This window comes from Podarcis erhardii, assembly GCF_964252035.2.
Source record: "Podarcis erhardii genome assembly, chromosome: 17".
Classification (NCBI taxonomy): Eukaryota; Metazoa; Chordata; class Lepidosauria; order Squamata; family Lacertidae; genus Podarcis; species Podarcis erhardii.
Window position 1 is genome coordinate 26,543,991 of NC_138515.1, and position 23,245 is coordinate 26,567,235.

Sequence of the window (23,245 nt, forward strand, 5' to 3'; positions counted from 1 at the left end):
CGAGGAGCGGGATGGCCGAAGCCGGGGACTACGTCGCCGTGGTCTCTCCGCCGACGCCCCCCGGCCCGGGCAGGCCTCGCGGCGGGGAGCTGGGCGGCGGCACCCAGGCCTCGCAGCGCCTGCTGGCCTATAGCGACGCCCTGCTCTCCATCATCGCCACCGTCATGGTGAGTCTCTCGGAGGGCGGCCGGGCAGCGCGCCCCTTGCTGCGGGAGGGCGGGCGGGTGGAGCTGCACCGGTTGGACTCCCGCCTGCTGCGCTAGACAGGCTGGGAGCAGGGACGAAGCGCAACCCCGGGGCTGCCCTTTCGCGTGGAAGGGGCGAGGTTTCTGCAGCAGCGCCTCTTCCTTTTTTATTCATTTTTTAACATAGTTTTTTATGGTATGCCACCTTTCCAAAGTTAGATTTATAAAAGAGATAAAAGGGACCCCAAGGGTCATCTAGCCCAACCCCCGCGATGCACAAATTCTTCACCCAGTGGGGCTGGAACCCACGACTCTGGGACTAAGAGTCTCATGCTCTACGGAATGAGCTATGGTATCAGTTCAGACCATACAACATGGAAAAAATGCACAATTGCAGCGCAACAAAAGCAATCATAAACAATAAACGAAACACCCCAAAATACACGATCAGACTGAACAATTCCTACGTAACCAGATTTAAATAAAGGTATGGAAACCCCCAAACTATACCCCAGCGCCTCTACCTTTTTGAAGGTGAAGCAGCATGGCTGGATTAGAACCTGGGTCACAAGCTCTTTCAGCATCTCATCACGCAGCCACCTCTGCAATACACAGGCAATACAGTAATTTGCTTTATTCCTTATGTTTCTACCCTGCCTAAGGAAAATAGTAGTGACAATGTTGTTGCATCTGGTTGGGTTGCCCAAGCCTCTTGAGATTCTTCCCCTCTCCTGTTTCGACTACACAACAACCCTGCGAGGGCTCTTGGACCACACTTTGCTCGTACCTGTGTCCAGAAACCAGGGGTCTTGAGAGCCCTTTTCCCGTTTGCCCCGCTGCTTTCCTCAGGACAAATCCACTGTTTGTTTATTTTATTTATCTACTGAATTTATATACCGCCCTATACCCGGAGGTCTCAAGGCGGTTCACAGGACAGAATCAGAATATGAAAGCACAAAATATGTAATCAAGATAAAAACAACAACCCAACAATGCACACATCCCTGAATTGGAGCAAATGTCAACCCACAGAACATTTGCTCTGATTCAGCTGTAAGGAGAAAGCGGCAGGACAAAACCAAAGTGTGGATGAGCCCCGAGAGAGAATGACTGAACTGTGGGCTCCCTAGGCCTTGGTCAGCTCTAACCACTTGGGAAAACTGCTTATTTTTTTGGGGAGGGGGGCTTGTCACCTTTCATTCATGCTGTGTTCACAATCCTCAAATCAGATTAGGACCTCAGTTTCCCCCTTCTGCTCCAGGGGGCAGAGACCCTGCTCTGCTTCCAAGAGATTCAAACATGCAGGTTTTCCCATTTTAGTCTCACAACCAGTGCTTTTTCTGAGGGGGATGCAGACCAGGGTACGCATACCCCTAAACATTTTGTGACTCTTTGTACTTTTGTCCATTTACTGTATTTATTTTTCCTGATTTGGACTTTAAAATGGTGGTTTTCTTGAGTCAAAATGAGAATACCCCAAAACATTTTTTAAGAAAAAAAGCACTGCTCACAGAGGTAGGTGGGTGAGGTCAACCAATGAGCGCTGTGGCTGAAAGGAGATTTGCGCCCACACCGCTAGCCCATGTCCAGCCCTCTTAGCTGTGGCTGCATACCTTTACATAATAACATCTTTATTTACTTGGGCGTAAGCACCACTCAGTAAAGTGGTACAATTTTAATAGTAAAATAAAGGATAGGTTGAAAAGATGGGGTGGCACCCTTCTACCATGCTTTAATCACTGTGATTGTGAGCAAGGTCAGGGTGAGGATTCATGTTGGGAAATACCCATTTTGCTTATGCATCCAGAAACTCCTTAGAGATCACTTCCCCAAATGTCCCTTTTATGCTCTTCGGTGTTTTGTTTTTTCTTCACTGCTTGTTACAAATGCTGCTTCTTTTGCAGATTTTGCCCGTGGCCCATACAAAGATACACCCAGATCAGGTATTGTGTATAATAATAATAATACTAATAATAATACTCATTCTAGGTGGTATATTTCATATTAAATGTACTTTTGATTGTATTTCGGTTTACTAATTTAGATTGCACTTTGAATCTCCAGCATGGTTGTTCCAGTATAGAGGACATTTAGCTCTGAGTACTAAAAGAAATTAGAACATCTGTTTCAGGTTCATTTTAAAGTTCTTTCAATAGGTGCCCCACAGTCCACATCCAGCCCCCTCGTCTTCACCTTCCCCTACCCCACTTTCCCTCACCCAGGTGGCAAGTGGGTCTCTTTTGACTGGCCTCTTGTGTTTCCTGTTATTTTGCATGCATCCACCAGGCTAGGAACAGCACAGTCTCCATATTTTGCTTTTAACCTAATAGCACTGCTTTCTTGAGCAGTTCACAGGGTAGTGCTTCCAGGTTAGAAAGAGCAGAAGACTTCTGTACTTCTTCCTAATTAACTACCAGGCACCTTAAAGAATTCAGTGTGTCCACCAGCTAGATTTGTCTTTATTCAGAGAGTTTCATTCTCAGGTTTTGTGTCTTCAGAGAGCAGGGGGAAGAATGGATTACATTTGTTTTTTGTTCTGGTTTTAAATTCACAGTGCACCTTAAGGTTCGTTTTGCAATGCGCTTTCTCTTTGTGCTTTTGCTTGTGTGAAAAACAAGTACACCATGTCATGTTTCACTAACTTCTGTAATGAATAACAGGCACTTATTTGTTAAATGCTGTGTTTTATTTCAGAAACTGGGTGAAAGTGTTCAGCAGCTCCTAGCCACCAAAATTGCAGTTTACCTGATGACTTTTTTAATAGTAACGGTTGCTTGGGCAGCTCATGTCAGGTATGCATTTAGGAATGTGTTGGAAAAGGTACACAATATCAGCCCTTCTTGCGAATTGCAGCATGTAGCTTGTCCAAGGAGGGAAGGCATCCTGTAACATAGCTTGCAGATTGCGCTGAGCCCTGCCATGCCAGTTGAATTCACTGCCGCTAAGAACACATTAAACTAGCCTTGGAACAACAAATCCTCAAGAGAACATAAGAAGACCTCTAAAACCACAGAGCCTAGGACTTGCTGATCAGAAGGTCGGCTGTTCGAATCCCCGCAACGGGGTGAGCTCCCGTTGCTCAGTCCCTGCTCCTTCCAACCTAGCAGTTTGAAAGCATGCCAGTGCAAGTAGATAAATAGATACAACTCTGGTGGGAAGGTAAACGGCGTTTCTGTGCGCTGCTCTGGTTCGCCAGAAGCGGCTTGGTCATGCTGGCCACATGACCCAGAAGCCGTACGCCGGGTCCCTCGGCCAATAAAGCGAGATGAGCGCCGCAACCCCAGAGTTGGTCATGATTGGAACTAATGGCCAGGGGTCCCTTTACCTTTACCTATTTAATCAAACCAACAATCAAGTCCAGCCCCCTATTTTCCACATCAGAAAAAATGAATTGCATTTGGTTAAAAGAAGTCCTTTTTTTCTTTTTTGTCCTGAATCTACTGCCAGACAATTTCATTAGGTTACCGCCATACAAGGCTTTCTTTTGATCAGTCTGCACATACATCTGTTTGCCATTTGTGGCCTTAAGAGAAGAAACAACTTTTGTAAGCTGCTGCTGCTTCTTGCGGAAGTATTTTAATGCTTAATGTTTTATTATGATTTTATATGTGTTGAAAGCCACTCAGAATAGCTGAGGCAACCTAGTCAGATGGACAGGGTATACAAATAATAAAATTGTTGTTATTACCTGGATAGAATTGTTACTGGCTCAGGAGCACTCTTTACAAGCTTGGCTGTTCTGAAAATCCCATTTAATTGAAGGATCTACAAATAAGTAGTTTGGCTTATTAGCCTCTTCCCCTACCTACCTTCTCCACCCCAAAAAGTCCTGTGACTTTCACAGAGGGCTTGCAGGGAAGCCAGAGTTCTTTCTCCTTTCTGCTAGTGTATAAAGAAGATAAGAAACAGTGGGGAGAAACTCCTTTCATTTCCTGTCTTATCCAGTCCTCAACACACTGGAGTTATGACCAGCCTAAGTGAGATAATAAGCTGAGCCCTTTGTATGTGTCAAGGAAGAGGTGGGAGCTTATTTGATAAGATAAGAAATGGCAGGAAATTTTTCCATCTCTTAGTTTCTTTAAGCCACAGTAGGTGTAAGAGCTTGAGGGATGGGAAAGGGAATCATCCTGTTGGCTGACTTACCAAAGAGCCTAGCAAGCTGGTGAGCAGATTTGCCTGGTTCATCAGGCCTGGTTGCCTGATCTTTGTGAGTGGTATTTCAGAAAGGGAAGTTTTTGAGTTTCACAATCATTTATCCCTTACTGCTGAATATGAGTAGACTCATCATAGAATGGAGGTACACTGCATAACTCTTCCCAAGTGATACTATCATCAGTAAACGTGTATGTCAGTCAGAGCTTTCTGAGTATTTTACCAGGGCAAAATTATTAATAGCTTTTGTTCTCTCTCTCTCCCTCTCAGACTTTTTCAAGTGATCGAACTCATAGATGATGTGCTTGCCCTTCTAAATTTGGTGAGTGAAATAAAGGTCCGTTAAAAAACACACACTGGTGTAAAGATCAAGATATTCCCAGCCTTGAATATTATTGATACCAAGACTGAACAGTTTTGAATCTTCTGCTTAAAAATTTCAGTATCCTAATGTTTCAAAAACAAAATTATCTAGAACAGCAATAGGCTATGATGCGTTTTACCCATTTTACTGCACCACTATTTGATATTAGTGTCTGAGGCACCCAGGACATCATAACAACACCCCGAATATATGTGGAATGCTTTTTGCTTCATTTGTTGACAGTGAAATACAAAATATGAATAGTTTAATAATTACTCGAAGCAGTTGGAGGTTTTAACTTGTCCCAGTGCATAACATACAGAATTGTGTGATCTTGAGGGACATTCTGTCAAGGCTTCTTCAAATGTATAGGAGCTGTCCAGGAGTCCTGCCTTTAGCAGAGTGGGTGGCACTGTGGTCTAAACCACTGAGCCTCTTGGGTTTGCTGATCGAAAGGTCAGCTGTTTGAATCCGCGCAACAGGGTGAGCTCCCATTGCTCTGTCCCAGCTCCTGCCGACCTAGCCGTTTGAAAGCACACCAGTGCAAGTAGATAAATAGGTAGAGCTGCGGCAGGAAGGTAAACAGTGTCTCCGTGCGCTTTGGTTTCCGTCACGGTGTTCCATTGCACCAGAAGCAGTTTAGTTATCCTGACCACATGACATAGAAAGCTGTCTGTGGACAAACGCCAGCTCCCTCGGCCTGAAAGTGAGATGAGCACCGCAACCCCATAGTCGCCTTTGATTGGACTTAACCATCCGGGGTCCTTTACCTTCTGTCCAAGTCTTCTTCAAATGTAAGAGAGCTATCCAGGAGTCTTTCTGCCTTTCTAGGGTTGCCATACTCCTGGGCAAGTCCAGGATTCCAATGACGGAATTAGCATCTGGGGAGAATTTTGGGAAATTGGCAAAATGTCTGGGTGTTTGACAACAACTTTTTGTGTCTGGATTTTTACTTCTTGAAATACGGCAACCCTATAAAGCTGCCATCCATTTCGGCATGTCTTGTGCTGAAAAAACAGCCTGCTTGATTGTTCCCTAAAATTGTTGTGATCTAACACAAGAAACAGATTTGAGCGTAACTTGGGAAAATGGCCTCAGGCTACAAACAGATGACTGTGGGAAGCCACTGATGTCTTCCCTCAGAGTTATTCTGCATTTCTTTGTACTACCACGCCTTGGTTGGATAAAGCCCGAGGGTTGTAGAGGTTCCACAGGCAACACTTACTGCAGTATCTTTGTTCAATGTGAGCTGCTGCTGTGCTGCTATGTATGAAGTCCTTGGACATGATCATTCCTCCCTAAAACTGGGGCAGCGTTAGAGAGGGAAGAGGCTACAGCTTAGGCCCCCCGAGTATTTTTTCTCACATGTTGAATTCTTTTCTCTCCTAGGCATGTATGATGCTCATTACTTTTTTGCCATACACAGTAAGTAAGCATTCTACTTCCTTCCTGCCTAACATTTCCCCTCTGTTTGATTATTGAGGTGTAAACTACTTTTAAAACTTAAAGACTCTACCTGTTGGAATAGAGTTGACATCTTCCTGAAATGGGTACAACTCTTATTTGCTTAAAAAGCTTAAGCGTAACATTAATAAACTCTTGTGTTTTCACTTTAATTTATGTATGGTATATCAGTTGGTCAGCTGAAGGTTAATCACTTAACCAGCTATCACAAAACTTCACTTATTACAAGTAAATAACACCTAAAGTGAAAGGCAAACAAAGTGTATGTACTCTTATCTATTCTGAAGCACGTCTCATTATGGAACGCTTTGTACAGGTATAGAAACCCATTTGAACAAAGTGATCAGTGTGCCTTTGCAGACCATGGCTCTCTAAAATCTCCCCAGCTCCTCTTTGCCTCTGGTGCTGAATAGGAGCAAATCCCCAGGCTTTGAGTATAAGTGAGCAGTAAAAGCCACTCTCCCACCACAAGACCAGAACCTGTTTCCTTTCCTTGTGATCTCCTTGCCTCTAGACTAGGGTCAGCATGAAACCAAAGCGATTCCAGCTGCTAATCCGTTCAGTCACAAATGCATGTCAAAAACCCAGAAGCTGATTTTAAGCAAATTTATTAAGAATCAGGATTAAGGAGACCACAAAGGGGAAATGCAGAGTGAGCTTACTATGTATTTGTCACAGTGAATTTTGTTCTCTGCGACTGCGGTGAGGCTTGCAACTCTAAACCTAATCCTCTTCAAAGGTAAATTAGTTTAACTAAATGGTCTGAATTGTTCAGACAGTCGAAGAATTTTCTCACCCAAACTTGAAACTGGGCTCTGCCAGTTAGCATAGAAATTTCACCGCACTTGCACCAATGTCTTCCAGTAGCTTTTCAGCATAATATGCTGGTTCATAAACCCAAGTTGCAAGCTTCTCAGTCCATCCTAGAATTCGGTACTCAAACACCTGTTCACTGAAAGAAATTCAGCATTCTTACTGCTTTCCTCTTCAAGTTAATACAATATGCCTGGATATGCTTTTGGCCTCTCTCGGAATAACTTGCAGATCTTACAAGTTTGTTTATTGATTCAACTGAGTGTCAAGGGTATGGAAAGCAGAGCTTGCAAATATATAACTTTATGTTTTTAAAAAAGCTGATCCAGCTGATACATATTTATTGGGTTTTACTTTCCATGAGTGTATTTTGCAGCATATCACTGATCTCTCATTTTGTCTTGCAGTTCTCCTTGATGGCCTCATTTCCAGATGTACCATTTGGCATTTTCATGTTTAGTAGCTGCAGTGTTGTAATCGGCACTATCCAGGTCTTGTTGCTTTCATTTCAGTATTTAAAATTAGGGACTATTAGCAGGAAAGATTCCATAGGTTATATAATCAGAAAATGGTGATGATGTACGTGTTATCCTCCTTATATGAGAACATAATTGTTTAGTCCCCAAAGGAAAGAGTAGATTCCCTTCTTGCAGCAGCTAGTAGAGGCGGCAAAAGCTGCAAGCACTTACAGGACCAGTTTATTATTGCATTGCTTTGTGCTCACAGGTTTGCTATTCAGATTTTCAGGCAAGCACAAACCACAGTGGACAACAATTGTTCACAATCATTTGTGAACTTGTAAACAAAGGTTTGATGCAAATTGGGATTGGAAATTGGCTAACTCTTCAGTGTGCAAGGGTAAGAGGGAGGTGGAGAAATAAGTAGAAGCTCGAGGCTTGTTCTTGTAACACCAAACCATGGTTTGGCATTATATCTGTGATTGGCATTAGTCTCATGTACTCATGCAGTGTTTTCTTCACTCTGCAGGCAATCATCGTAGTGTATGGCTTCCACCATCCGTATTTACTCAGCCATCAAATACAGGAGTCCGAAAACCAGGCATTTTACAAAAATCATATTCTGAAGATTATACTAAGAGGGCCGACGCTTAGTTTTTTTGCTGCCATCGTCTCCTTTTTCTTCATCCCATTGGTAAGGCCTCTTTTACATTCAAATAGCGGTTACCAAGCTGTGTGCAAGAGCAGGATTGTGTTCTACAATGGGGACTTTTCAGCCTGCCAGCCACCCATGCCCTACTTCGGGTTCTCCTTTTCCTCATTCTCTCTACCGCTTCCAACTGTCAGCCTATATTTTGTGTCTGCTGAGCATGTCCAGTCTTCATCAGGCTGTTGTGGGGAGGGGTTGGTTTTTAGGTTTGGGGGTTTATTCCCCCTAAAGAGTTTTTTGTATTCCTGCAAACCCTGGAACTCGTCTGAGCATGTTACCATGCAATAAACAAGCTCTTATTTCCTTCCAGGCTTACGTGTTTCTTGGGCTCGTTATTTTTTTCCCACACGTCAGCCACCTAACCAAATGGTTTAAAAGCAAGGTCCTTGGTGAGTATCCTTTTATGTTTATTTATTTAAAGATTTTTTTTAAAAAAAACAAAACACCAGGCTGCTCATGCCACCAAATTGGCAATCTAATAGACACTATACCAAAAGAGAAAGGAATTGAACCGAAAGTAAGCAAGTTCAAGAGTCCTTCATTAGCCCTAGTTACATACTCTATTTTTCCGTGTATTTCCCCCCCCCCAATTTTTTAAGTTTAAAATTGGAGGTCGTCTTATACATGCAGTGTTGCAGTTACTTATTTCTTAATTGTGGGCTCAAAAAATAGGGGTTGTCTTATACATGGGGGTGTCTTATACACGAAAAAATACGGTAATTGATACCATAGTGACCAGCTGAAATGGCCTAGGAAGCAGCAAAATGGCAGCTGGTCCCAGCCAACTCGATGGAGAGGGCTTTGCAATCTGTCCTCTCCCTCAGACACAGCTAGGCAGAAGGGCCGCTGCCTTAATTCTTCTGCATGGGATTGCTTTATCTCCCCCTTGGGTGACTGACTAGGAGGCAGATTTTGAAAGTATGGTCCAGCATGAAAATAGAAGGACAATTCAGGCCAAATAAATTGTTTTCTCCTTGCTTTGTGTTGCACAGTGATTGTGACAGAAAGTCTGTCTCCAAGTCTTCTAAGATGTGCAGAGCACACAGGGCCTTCTCCGTGGCTATGCCACAACTCTGGAATTCCTATGCTAACGGGAAATAATCAGGCTCCTAATTCGTCTGTCACCAGAAGCTGAAATCACCTTTAATTTAAAAAGTAATACCTAGTGTTATTGTTTCTTGTTTTAATGTACAATATGGTTTACCCTTCCTGCTGCTACATTTGTGTCTTGTTTTGCTTTAGGTATATTCTGGTTTCTGTTGCTTTTAGAAAGTGTCTATATGCATGTTTATTGCTTATTTGATACGGTTTTACAGTGGTGTTGTATGCCACTATGGGCACTTCTGGTAGAAGAGAGGAATGTAGATCAATTAATATAATATTATATTTGAAATAGGATAGGCAGCTGGCCAGTTGGGAGTCTAAGGATAAACACATGATCAAAAGTCACACAACAATAATCTGTACAGGCAAGGTTCTCATCTCAACCTTGGATAAGCAACATATCTATGGGAGGAGGTAGGCAGGAATAACATGGTGAAGGTATTTTTATTTATTTCTAGAGGATGAGACAAAATGAATAAAGGCTTGTCGACTATATAAAAGAAAAGCTTAGTGCTTTCATTCAGCATGCTTATTATTGTGCCTTCCAGGTCAAGAAGACGAAGTCCCTCTGGAGTCTTTTACTTCTTACCTTACACAACCCCTTAGTAAGGAACGAGTGGAAGCATTCAGTGATGGAGTTTATGCAATCGTAGCAACCCTCTTGATTCTGGATATATGGTAGGTCTTCAGAAATCTTAGTTCTGTCCAGTATTGCCCTTGACTGTTTTTCATATGAGAATACAGTGCTTGGAGGGGAAAGTGTGTACAGTGGTTCCTTGGTTCTTGAATGGCTTGGCTCCCAAACAATTCGGCTCCCGAACACTGCAAACCTGGAAGTCAGTGTTCCGGTTTGCGAACGTTTTTCAGAAGCCAAACATCTGACGCAGCTTCCGCTTGAGTGCAGGAACTCGGACTCCCAGAACAGATTAAGTTCGAGAACCAAGGTACCACTGTATAGAGTTTTATTTCATAAAATTTATACACTGCTTGACTGTTAAAAAAAACCAAAACAACTCAAAGCAGCTTACAAAAAGATAAAACAAGAAAACCAGGAAAGATTTACAGCCTTACTTTAAAACATACAAAAGTTAAAATACTAAAACAGATTAAAATGGCCTCAACTTCCTAAGCTTCTGGGTAGCCTTGTCTAAACAAGAGTGTTTTTAGCAGGCTCTGAAAGTACAGTGGTACCTCGGGTTATAAATACTTCGGGTTACATGTTTCCAGGTTGTGGACTGCGGGAAACCCGGAAGTACCGGAAAAGGTTACTTCTGGTTTTCACCGCTTGCGCAGAAGCACTAAATCACACCATGCATGTGCGCAGACGCGGCGCTGCAGGTTACGAATGCTGCGGTTGCGGACGTGCCTCCTGTTGGAAAAACGCCCACCCGGGAAGGTTGCCAACATCCCAGGCACTCCGGGGCCTTTCTCCAATGGTCACTCTCTGCCTGGAATCCACCTTCAGTCCAGAGAGACCGGCAATAAGCGACCCCTCCCTCCTGAGAGGAGCACACTCGCAACCTTCTGCCAATCCATGAAGAAGAAAGAGACAGTACGTAGTCTATTCCACTACTTTATTAAGACTGTACAAGCATGTCTGCTCTCCTGAGCAGCATGACACAAGAGTCTCCAACTTGACCCCAGCTTTGACTCAGAAGCGAAAAGCAACACTCAGTAACTCTCCGGTTACACTGAGAACTGGCAGAGACTTCCTGTCTCACGCTCAGAGACATCACACAATGTCAACAACATAGCTGCTGCTCGCAGCTGGTGGGAACTGAAATCCCAACGCCTCCATCACGGGTTACGTCCGCAACCCGAGGTTCCGCTGTACAGTGAAGGGGTCTGTTTGATTTCAATAGGCAGGGAGTTCCAAAGTGCCACACTAAACGGCCGAATTCTTACCAATGTGGAACGGGTATTATGTGGCACCTGTAATAGTGTCCACTTCTGCCAATTGAAGCAGTCAAGTGACCACACATGGGGTAAGGCAATCTTGTAGGTTGACTGGTCCCAAGTTGTTAAGGGCTTTATATACTAATAGTAACGCCTGGAATTTGGCCCAGTAGCAAATTGGCAACCAGAGCAGGTCTCTGAGCACAAGTGCTATATGCTGTCAAAGCCTCACTCCTGTCAGCAATTGCTCTGCAGCATTCTGCACTAACTGCAGCTTCTGCATCAAGCACAAGGGAATCCCCACGTTGACTTTGGGGGGGCGGGGTTTACAATGTGGACCTCCCTTTAATCTCTCTTGAGCATGGGCCCTCCACCAGTGTCTTGTGCAATTGTATTAGTACTTGCACATCCCAAGGGGAAATACCTACGCTTAATGAAGTGAAATGATGAAATTTCCACCTTTGCTTCATGTTGGTAGTTCATAGATGGAAGCATGAGTGCTGCATATCACATAGCTCTTGCCTGCAAAATAGAAACGTCTCCTAGATCTGCAATCTCCTGTTATCCCACTAACTGACCAAAACCCACCAGTTCATTTTAATCCTCTTCCTATACAGAAAACAGAGATGTTATATGTACCATTGTTTAACTATGAAAATCATTTAATAAAAAGGATTTTAAAATATATATATATATTTCTAAGTGTTAAAGTAACATGCAGAAAATAATAGAATATCACCATATAAATGGATGCCGGTGCATGTATAACTGAAAGATCATTTTCCACCCCAACAGTGAAGATAACGTTCCTGACGCTAAAGAGGTGCGAGAGAAATACCGCGGGAATCTCATCAATGCCTTGAGTGAATACGGTCCGAATTTCCTTGCCTACTTTGGGTCTTTTGTTACTATCGGCCTTCTCTGGTTTGTCCACCATTCGCTCTTCCTTCACGTGACAAAAGCAACGCGCCTGATGGGCCTCCTCAACACCCTCTCGCTGGCTTTCATCGGAGGTCTGCCTCTGGCCTACCAGCTGACCAGCGAGTTTGCGGAGAAGTCTCACAACGAAATAGAAGCCATCCAGGTGAGCTGCGTCACCATTTTCTTCGCCAGCATCTTTCAGTTTGGCATCTGGACCGCGGCCCTCTTCCACGAAAAGGAAACGCTGCATCCTTTTGCACGATACGGCGGCAAAGAGCACGCCTTCATGTTTGCCAAGCTGGCTCTCTACCCCTGCGCGAGCCTCGCAGCCTTCTTCCTGACCTGCGCTGTAAGCGAGCTGAGTACAGAAATCTTCCACCTCATGCAGATCGTCGTCCCCTTTGCCTTCCTCGTCTTGCGCATCTTCGTCAGGGTTGGTTTGGTGGCGTTGAAGTTCCTGGTGTCTCTGTTCAGGCCATGGAAAGATGTATCAGAAGAAGAGGAAGCATGTTTGTCTCCTTCCGAGACCCTGTCATAGCTTTACCGCTGCTTTCCTTGGAATTCCTGTGGAATTGCTTCTACTTGAACTTGCCTGGTTCAAGCCACAACTGGGTATATTCAACATTTTGCCAGTTTAGATGTTTTGCTTCATGGAACATAAAACGCTTTGAGTAGAGAGATTTCAGGTGCAAACCCAGAAATGGAGTCATGCAAAGTCCACTGGCCATATTTTTGGCTGCAGGTTGGACATTTTTGTCAGTGATTAGGGCTAAGATGATGCATCTAACCACCAATGTAGTCAGTTTTTTGCATAATAATAATAATAATAATTTATTATTTATACGCCGCCCATTTGGCTTGGTTTCCCCCTGCATGGTGAGAGAGGGAGCACAGAAAGATTAAGGGAGAATTATAGCATTGGGTCTGTTTTTGAGGCGTTAAATAAGGAGACGAGACTGTGGCTTGGTGTTAAATCACATGCTTTGCATGCAAAATGTCCCAGATTCAATTCTTAGGATTGCCAGGTAGAGCTGGGAGAGTCCATCTGAAACCGGAGAGCTGTTTTCAGTCACTGTTAATAATACGAGTGAGATCAATCCATGATCTTGGAATAAGGTAGCTTTCCCTAGTTCCTAAAGTCAAGTTTCAGTTGTCATAATTAGTAAAGATTAGTAAGATTCGTATTCATGTCATGTTCATGTTATCAGGGGGCATTATTTGAATGTTAAGTTGTTACATATCATAGGGTATGGCTGTTGTAGTAAATCAACATCTGCTTCCTGGAATACATACAGGATGTATTTGGCCTGGAATACGAGTGAAAATTATTATGTAGAGTGTTGGGCAAGTGCCCCTGAATCTCCAAAACAAATGGCTTTCATGGACAATAGACAAGGTGGTTCATCTCTGGTTGGAAAATCTAAAGACCTCCGATTTCTCAGGGATCTGGAGTCTAGGAATGTGAAAATTGTACCAGGGTTCATCCTGGTTTCTGCAGAAAGTTGAGGGTACCTACGGATATTAAGTCTTTTTCCAGCTCTTGCTTAATGTCTCTTTCCTTCAGTGTTGTTCTGCTGAGCCGATACACTTCCAGTATAAAGTCATCTGAGCTTTGGCTAATCCACTAAGCTGCTGGTTTATCTTGAATGTTGCCTTTAGCTGGAAGGAAGAACTTTCTATACCTAATGTTTGATGCAACTTCTCAATGAAATGATCAGCATTATGCCATTCAGAAAAAAAACCCAGTCTCTTTTCTTGAAATGCACCTATGTAGGCTAGCTAATAGCTTCTGTACTTTTCCCTTGATTGCACTTTATTATAAACGTAAAATATTTATATTTTGAGTGGTTTATGATGCACAATTACCTTTACTTGATTGATTGATTGATTGATTGATTGATTGATTGATTGACTGATTGATCATCATAATACTTGCTTTGGAGAAATGCACTATATTGTATGTTGAGATTCAACCTACAGTCTAAGATATGTCCTCTTAATGATTCTCTTTGGTCCCTTATTTTATACATTCCTTAATTTTAAAATGTGTTGGAACATTTTTTTATTGAATAAAATGCTGCATTTACAATTGAAACTGGCAGGAGTTTTACTCCACTTCATAAACTCTCTTCCACATTAGAATACCAGAATACCATTTCACCAGTCCTTACAGCAGCCGTGTGAAGCTGCAAACTAGGAGGAAACAAAACCTCACAGGAGATCCTAGTCACAGATCCCATCTAGTTTGCTCTTGAGCAAATGCCACTTTGCAGTCTCCCCAGACTGATACCTTTCTGAAAATAATTCTTTTAAGTGGCAAAATTTTATATAGTAACTTGTTGAAGAATGAAACATTCCAACTCGACATTTTCCTGTAGGGTTGATATTCAAATAAAATACACAGTGCTATGTAAAATACACAGAGCATAGAGAAAGTAATGCATTTATTTTGTTTTATTCTTATTGCATGGGCATAGGTGTTGACACAGTTTCCAAAAGTAGGCAGACTATTCTTTTTCATCTCCGTGAGTGATGGTATAGCAGAGAGCTTTGTAATCCAGGTTTCCTGCTGCGTCAATAGGAGAACTCTGGAACATCTGATCGATCTGCACATCAACAGGGAGAAATATATATAGTTAGAACTGGGGGCAACAGAGACACCTCTCACCAGTCTACCTAATGTGATCCTGGCCACACCTTGAAAAGTTTGGTTGCATTATGGAAAACAGGCATCCTAAAAGCACTCAGGGCTGATTTCCTTAAGAATGGATAGGTTTGATCTTCTTGCAGTCCATGGGACTCTCAAGAGTCTCCTCCAGCACCAGAATTCAAAAGCATCAATTCTTCGGCGATCAGCCTTCTTTATGGTCCAGCTCTCACTTCCATACATCACTACTGGGGAAACCATGGCTTTAAGGCCCGTATAGTTAAAGGTCTGTATAGTTAAAGCCATGGTTTTCCCAGTAGTGATGTATGGAAGTGAGAGCTGCACCATAAAGAAGGCTGATTGCCGAAGAATTGATGCTTTTGAATTCTGGTGCTGGAGGAGACTCTTGAGAGTCCCATGGACTGCAAGAAGATCAAACCTATCCATTCTTAAGGAAATCAGCCCTGAGTGCTCACTGGAAGGACAGATTGTGAAGCTGAGGCTCCAATACTTTGGCCACCTCATGAGAAGACTCCCTGGAAAAGACCCTGATGTTGGGAAAGATGGAGGGCACAAGGAGAAGGGGACGACAGAGAATGAGATGGTTGGACAGTGTTCTCGAAGCTACCAGCATGAGTTTGACCAAACTGTGGGAGGCAGTAGAAGACAGGAGTGCCTGGCATGCTCTGGTCCATGGGGTCATGAAGAGTCGGACACGACTAATCGACTAAACAACAAATAACAAGCCAAGTATAAATGATTTTGGGTATATAGAACATACAAACCTCTTCAGCATTGAACTTGTCACCTTGGGACATCATTAAGCGTTTAATACTGTAGAAGAGACACAGAGAAAATTACCTTGTTTATGAAAAGGCTGGCATAAGAGTCATTGTTAAGATCTCACTTCTTTAACCAGAAACTGCAGCCAAAGCTTTCCCTATGGTTACAAGTTGTGATTAAGGAGGAAAGACCTTAACTATCATGGATTTAGACCAACTGGCTAAAACAACTGGCAGTGATCTACCCATTGTCATTGGGGGGGGGGGGAGGCCAAAGTTGTTGAGCTTTCTTTAGGAAGGTGAGGTCTTAAAACACAGTAAGAAGCAGGCGCAGCAAAACAGGCAAGTTTCTTGCCACTAACGACTGCCCATTGCACGTAACAGACAGAGCGAGGACGGCGGGGGCAGAGACTTTTAACACAATACTTCCTTAAACCAGGGATCGGAAGGGAACCCGGGATCGACCACGGTTGGACAACGCTGATTTAGACAGTACACAAGCTCCTCTCTGGGAGACAGCCTATTTGTATGGTCGCGAATTAATTTTGCCTTAACCATAACATAGAAGGCAGGCCAATGTATGTGGTGTAATATTGGCAGGCTTAAGGAGTAGAAAGGTAGGGCCAAACTACATGCAACAGCAATGGATCTAAGCATTTCAGTGTGGCTCTGCTCCCGAGTGTGTGTAAAGTGAGAGCGGGGTGCTGTTTCAAATTGCAAAATGGTCAAGGCATTCTGAACCCTCACCCCACCCGCCATATATTCCCGCAGCCCTTCCCCGCAACATTTTACTCCGAGCTGGGTTCATTTCCAACTCAAAGCCTGGTTGGGGGCCGAAATGCCTTTGGGGGACGGCCTGTGGAAGGGGAAAGGGGTCTGTGGGGGAAAGGGTTTGTCACCTCCTACCCATAACTCCTTTTGCATGCTTGTGCACTCTACAGGTGATCGGAGCAGAGTCGTTTTTAAAGCCAAGGTCCGCCGCTGTCACTGCAACTTGGTCCTTAGCAGGCAATATGAGCTGTCCACCAGGCAACAGGCTCTGCTTAGGTAGCTAATACTTACTAATCCTTGTTAAGGTTTCCTTTACCCTCTGGGTCAAACATTTTAAATGCGTTCAGTATGGTCTCTTCAGTGTCCGTACCTGCAGAAAATAATGAGGTACAGCTGAAACTAGGCTGGTCATGCTATTGCTTCTGAGCAATAGAGAACCCCATTTAAAACTGGATACTCCAGAAAGAAAAGTATTAACAGGAATCTCTTGTCTGTGGGGATTTTCCTACTCTTCCTTTCAAATGGGAGGGGGGGGACTGCAGAAAAGATAAAAGAACCACAGGGAAAATACAGGATGACAATTATTTGATGATGTTATTGTGCAGATACCCTATAAAAAGAGGGAACGAAGAGTCAAAGCAGCCCAAGGTAAGAGTGCTTTAAGTTTGCTTTGGTTTTATGGGGAGCTGTCTTGTGTAACTTTCTGGATAACGTAACCAAAAACCCCAGGAAGAAGACAAAAACCTCAAATGCAATCAGTTTGGCTACTTTTAAGCTTTCAGCCTTTCATTTTAATTTTAACTTCTGTCCAGTGCTAAATACTGCTTTTACTGCAATAGAGAAAATAGCTCATCTGAAATGTCATGATTAGCATCACGTGCAAATTTCTGGGAGGATGTAGTTTTAATAAGAGAGTGTTAAACTTACCACTTAACTTTTCCCCAAACAGGTTCAAAAACATGGTAAAATTAATCGGTCCAGTGGCTTCTTTAAGCATAGATTCTAACTCATCGTCTTTGACATTTGTTTTACCTAAAATCAAATGGAAAATAAATGATCCATTGCATCAACAGAGCATGCATGTACCAGAATTACTTCTACTGTATATGCTTGATGTATAGAGCCGGCTTCCTCAAACTTGGCCCTCCAGATGTTTTGAGACTACAATTCCCATCATCCCTGACCACTGGTCCTGGTAGCTAGGGATCGTGGGAGTTGTAGACCAAAGTTTGAGGAAGCCTGGTATAGAGACACTGCCACCATCATTTGTTCAAGTGCCAGCAAAAAAAATATTTTTTAACATTCAACAGTTTCCCATTTAATCTCCCAGGCTTAAAAAAAAAAAATTCTCTACAGTATAAAACTCAGAGAGCTCAAATTAGGAGCAATAGCAAAATATGAATCTGAATTTCAGACCCCAGTCCTGCCTTTGATTTAACAGGATGCATTTAGAAATGATTTTACATATGCTTTCTAAGGAACAGATTTAAATGACATTATATGGGGAAAAAACATAATTGTTACTACAAAATGGAGATTAAAAGAGGATGTTACCGTTTCACAACACTTGCCTAAAGAAGCATAGGTATCTTTCAAGTCTTCTTTATCAATGAAGCCATCTCTGTTCTGATCAATTAGCGTAAAAGCCTATAAAAAGTATTTATTTAGAGAGAGAGAAGTGGGATATAAAATGTTCTTGTGATTAGAATAAATTACTGATTTAACATTTTGTGTTTAAGCCCAGTGATGCAGGATATTGTTCTCCAAATAAACTTTTCCTGCACTTAAGTCCTCAGAAATGGGATAACCTCAAACTACTAAGAGTTCAGGATTGCAGACTTTATTTATTCTTTTTTTTTTACTTGTACCGGTTTAAGTGTGATGGCTTCCCACAAAGGCTCCATAGGGTTTTAGTTTGGTGTTGTTAAGAGAATCTCCCTCACCCTGCAAGAAGAACTACAGATCCTAAAGGTTGTGTGAGGAGAGGGAATGAGCATTCAACCAGCTCATCTGTAGAATAAACATGCTACATTCCTTAAATAACCCCCTTTTCTAACATGAAAAAACCATCAAAACAAATATTTACAAAGTTCTGTCTTGCAACTGCACCCCAAGTTTGTGACATCAAAGGGAATACCTGCTTTCTTCCTACAGGTGTGGTCTGCATGATGATGATTATGATGATGATAATAATGATAATAATTTTACCCCACCCATCTGACTGAGTGAACTCCCCTTTCCATTTCATATTTCCATACATCTCAAGATTCAGGTAGCTGCATATCCCTGATTAATATTAAGAGAAAAATACAGAATAGCAAGCCTATTTGTAATTTAGAGCCTCCCGGCCATAGATAGGGAATTTTCTTACTTCCTTAAATTCTTGAATCTGTGTCTGTTCAAAGTTGGAGAAAACATTAGAGGAAGCTCTCTGAGCACGTTTCGCTCCCCCTTCCTTCTTCTTGGTTTTTCTGCTGGCCTGAAAAGAGCAGGAAATGAGCTCAGCTGGTGCAGCATGGACCCCGCATGACAATTCAGCAGCAGCAATGGCAACCCATGAACCATTATCATAGAACTGTAGTGTTGGAAGGGACCTCAAAGGTCATCTAGGCCTACCCACTGCAATGCAGGATCCTTTTGCCCTACATGGGACTCAAAATCACAGCAATAATAATAATGATAATATGCCCTCCATCTGACTTGAGTTGTCCCAGCCACTCTGGATGGTCCCCAACAAAATATTAAAAACACAATAAAACATCAACCATTAAAAACTTCCCCGAACAGGGCTGCCTTCAGATATCTTGTAGTTGTTTATCTAAGATATGATGGGAGGGTGCCACCACCAAGTAGGCCCTCTACGGACTGAGCTATCCCATACATATTTGGACTTTTTTCCAATTAACAACCATCAAAATGTGCAGTGAGTCACAGAAGGCACACTTTAATTTAGGTACTCTTAAAACTGCCTAAATCAGAATATGTTGCTGTTGCTGCTGTAGGTTTTTAACAAAACAGATTATATCGCCATGCAGGCCAAACTCACCATATTTTGTGGAAAGCTACTCTGCCCGCCTTTCTCTGGCAAATTTTTCTTTATGAATGGCCTCTTATATGAAGGGGAGGATCTTGTCTTTACAGCTCAGATCTCCCAAAGGAGATCTCAAACGTCTTAAGAACCCTGAGCTCACAAGAGCTATTCCATACATGGCTAGGACTGCGAGATACCTTCTGTTCCCCAGTGGCCGGGCAACTGTTCCTTAGACATGAACTTGCCTAGTAAGTCATTTGCTTTAAATGAAAGAGAACTAAGAGTACATACAGTGAAAAACTCTGAGATCGTTGTTATGTGTGTGCCACATTTGGATTCAGTTATCTATTAGACGGCTTGTCAGAAGTGTTAATTGTGCAGACAAAACACAAGTTTTTTTTAATTTTAATTAGGTAGTGCAATTCCAACCCCCTCGAATATTAAATGCACCATCCAACATCAATTAAAACATATATACTTTAGGATAATATCCATTTGTGGGGTCCCACTTGCAGAGAGTCCCACTTGAATAACACAGGATTGCACTTGAATTGCAGGATCTTTAGGAAAAGATCAGTGGCTGGAGTGGGACTGCAAGCGGGAGAAGGGGGCGGGAGGAGTTTCATTGTGTTCCCTGGCAATAATGTTGAGTCTTCCATTACTCAACCATTACTGCTATACTGTAAAAAAAAAAAAAAAACCAAGAAGATCCAAAATGTTGTTAAATTTTGCAAAATTTAACAACATTTTCCTCTCTAGCAAGGGAGAGGAGGACTTGCTCACTCTTGGGCTGCCTCTGATACGCATTTTTATTTTAAAAGCATGACCAGAATAGGAATGGGAAGGGATTTTGGAAGATTTCATGACAAACCCTCTGGCTTTACCAATGCACAAAAGTAAACGGGGATCAAAAATTCAGAATGGTAGCTGTGGCTTTCCCATAGAAATAAGTGGGACTGAGAAGTGTAATTGGGTGGAGTAATCATACTCATTACTTAGGACAAAGTAAAGCAAAAACCATTAGGAATCATAAAACACCATCCTGATTCAAGAAAGCTTCTAGGGATATTATATTTAAATAGGTTTGTGTGTGTGAACACAGTAGGATTGTTTAAAAAAACAGCATGCAGGCAATCAAGATCTGTATAATTTTCTCTCTCTTTTTCTTATTTATTTATTTGTAATTTACATAAGCTACAAACACTGAACCCAATACTGCATGGCATTTACATTAGATTTCACTGAAGGCATTACAATAGTGTGTCAGTTTGAATGTCAATGACAGCAATATCCTCATTGCAGGAATTAATCTGGAAATTTTAGTTTCCATGATCCATTAACACCCAAAGGAACTTGGCTGCACCATATATTTGATAATTAAAATGATGAGCCATGTTGGAAATATCGATTAACTCTACCCTTTTAACATTCTTGCACAGTTGCTTCTTGCTATTCATATCTTTTGCTTGCAGCTGCTCATGCTAATAATATTCACTAATTATACTGTGTTATGATATTCTCTCTGGGCTTTTGGTTGGCTCTGTGTGTATCTTTAGCATCTGCTATTCCCCTGCTCTTCGGGATCCAATTTAGGAAACAATGTTCAAACAGCTTTTAAAGTCTGTATTATATAGTTATTGAAACAGCTTTCAGGCAATAGGGGTAGATTATTAAGACAATATATTCTTCTTAAATGAGTTGTCAGAATAAGCTTCTTGCACAGACTGTTACATGAATTACCCCCACATACAATCTGTATACCTCCTAAAAGTTTGGAAGATGCCATTCCCACTCCACCAACTACAGTGGTGCCTCGCAAGACGAAAAGAATCCGTTCCGCGAGTCTCTTCGTCTAGCGGTTTTTTTGTCTTGCAAAGCAAGCCCATTGATGGCTTAGCGGATTAGCGCTATTAGCGGTTTAGCGGCTTTTAGCGGCTTATCAGATAAGCGGATAAGCGGCTTAGAAAAAGGGGGGGAAAGGAAAAAGACCCCGCAAGTACTCGCAAGACATTTTCGTCTTGCGAAGCAAGCCCATAGGAAATTCGTTTTGCGAAGCGCCTCCAAAACAGAAAACCCTTTCGTCTAGCGGGTTTTCCGTCTTGTGAGGCATTCATCTTGTGGGGCACCACTGTACTTATAGCACCTGTTTTATTGTACAGTGGTACCTCGGGTTAAGTACTTAATGTGTTCCGGAGGTCCGTTCTTAACCTGAAACTGTTCTTAACCTGAAGCACCACTTTAACTAATGGGGCCTCCCGCTGCCACCGGAGCACGATTTCTGTTCTCATCCTGGAGCAAAGTTCTTAACCTGAAGCACTATTTCTGGGTTAGCGGAGTCTGTAACCTGAAGCGTATGTAACCTGAAGCATATGTAACCCAAGGTACCACTGTACTGCAGGATTTCAGAGCTACTATTGATTCCAGTAGTATATAAGCTCAGCTGCCACGATTTAAGCAGGACATCCGGGAATTACAGAAGCCTTCTGATTGGATCCCAGAATGTCCCGTTTTTTGGTACAATACTCTGGCACAAGCCAGCTGAGCAAACGACACTCGTTTTTTCGGTTGGATGCACTCATGGGAACCAGCTGCTAAAGAAGGCAAGGGGAGGTGTCAGATGGCTTCTGTGTGCCATCTCCTTTAAACTGCCATAGGGTGCAGACACACCATACATTAACAGGGCATTTCCATCCACACACAGGATCTTGTGCTATAGTTTACCTCTCAGAGAGCTACAATTCCCATCACCCTGAACAAATTTGTTTCCAGGAATCCTTTTTTGGGGAGTGGGGTGGATGGACTTTAAACTAACAGTGTGTGTGTGTGCAGCCTTTGTTGTTGTTGTTTAGTCATTTAGTCGTGTCCGACTCTTCGTGACCTCATGGACCAGAGCATGCCAGGCACTCCTGTCTTCCACTGCCTCCCGCAGTTTGGTCAAACTCATGCTGGTAGCTTCGAGAACACTGTCCAACCATCTCGTCCTCTGCCGTCCCCTTCTCCTTGTGCCCTCCATCTTTCCCAACATCAGGGTCTTTTCCAGGGAGTCTTCTCTTCTCATGAGGTGGCCAAAGTATTGGAGTCTCAGCTTCACGATCTGTCCTTCCAGTGAGCACTCAGGGCTGATTTCCTTAAGAATGGAGAGGTTGGATTTTCTTGCAGTCCATGGGACTCTCAAGAGTCTCCTCCAGCACCATAATTCACAATGCAGCCTTTTATACCCTGTTAAATGTGTTTAGGGGATGGGTGTTTTTTTTGGTTTGTGTATTTTGTGCATGACTTTTATTATGCATTTTGTGTTTTTAATCTTGTCTTTTAATGTTGTCAACTGCCCTGAGACCTACAGATGCAGGTGGTATATAAATTTAATAAATTAATCATCATCTATCTGAAAGAAGGCATGGCAGCCTAGCAAGAACCTTGGGCAGAAGGACTGGATGCTGCAGTTCCCCACAATAACAGAGTGGTAGGGGGGCAGAGCAAAAAAAATAAAAAATAAAAATCCATCACGTAAAAGTATTTAGTAATACTAAAAAAATGAACACCACTATGAGTTTTTCAACCTCGCAGAACAAGAGCACTGGCATCAAAACTAAGATGCTGAGGGTCCGGCCGGTTCTACTTTTTTGTCAAGCAAATTCATCCGCTTGGGAGAACGGGCAGATTCTGCGCGTGCGCACTGGTTCTTTCTTGCGTCCCTCACGTCGCCTTCTTGCAGAGATAAGAAAAAATAGAAGGATATAATGCCTCAAAATGCCAACTCCAGTAGACGTGGAAACTGTACTTAGAACAAGCGCTACACAGCTCAACGGACCTTACAAGTGAGATTACAGCTTTAATTATTTTCTATTCTGCGTGTAAAACCGAAATAATCCGTGATTCTTTGCCCGCGTCTCTTAGCGAAAACCTTATTCGTAGCTCGCCGGACGTTTAGACGGGAAAGCCCCCTCA

General features: G+C 42.7%; 2 protein-coding genes across 2 annotated transcripts; one reads left to right on the forward strand and one right to left on the reverse strand.

The window, feature by feature from the left end:
- Positions 1-14,161, forward strand: TMEM175 (transmembrane protein 175). The gene is made up of 10 exons (XM_081845806.1): positions 1-167; positions 2,090-2,128; positions 2,880-2,977; positions 4,608-4,659; positions 6,091-6,126; positions 7,386-7,469; positions 7,966-8,130; positions 8,456-8,534; positions 9,798-9,927; positions 11,941-14,161. Exons 1-10 carry the CDS (start codon positions 12-14, stop codon positions 12,602-12,604), a joined length of 1,503 nt encoding a protein of 500 aa, XP_081701932.1. The 5' UTR covers positions 1-11; the 3' UTR covers positions 12,605-14,161.
- A 332-nt stretch (positions 14,162-14,493) lies between these two features.
- Positions 14,494-19,455, reverse strand: MYL5 (myosin light chain 5). The gene is made up of 7 exons (XM_081845807.1): positions 19,313-19,455; positions 18,638-18,745; positions 17,838-17,913; positions 17,194-17,298; positions 16,558-16,636; positions 15,499-15,547; positions 14,494-14,672 (listed from the first exon to the last, which is right to left on the reverse strand). Exons 1-7 carry the CDS (start codon positions 19,313-19,315, stop codon positions 14,574-14,576), a joined length of 519 nt encoding a protein of 172 aa, XP_081701933.1. The 5' UTR covers positions 19,316-19,455; the 3' UTR covers positions 14,494-14,573.
- Between the last annotated feature and the right edge of the window lie 3,790 nt (positions 19,456-23,245).

Excerpts from the sequence above, each read along its gene's own strand:
- TMEM175 (XM_081845806.1), top strand. The coding sequence starts at position 12 with ATGGCCGAAGCCGGGGACTACGTCGCCGTGGTCTCTCCGCCGACGCCC. Across the intron at positions 7,470-7,965 it reads TTGTAATCGGCACTATCCAG|GCAATCATCGTAGTGTATGG; the intron begins GTCTTGTTGCTT and ends TTCACTCTGCAG. Across the intron at positions 8,131-8,455 it reads CCTTTTTCTTCATCCCATTG|GCTTACGTGTTTCTTGGGCT; the intron begins GTAAGGCCTCTT and ends ATTTCCTTCCAG.
- MYL5 (XM_081845807.1), bottom strand. Across the intron at positions 17,299-17,837 it reads AGATACCTATGCTTCTTTAG|GTAAAACAAATGTCAAAGAC; the intron begins GCAAGTGTTGTG and ends ATTTGATTTTAG. Across the intron at positions 14,673-15,498 it reads ACAAGTTCAATGCTGAAGAG|ATCGATCAGATGTTCCAGAG; the intron begins GTTTGTATGTTC and ends GTTGATGTGCAG.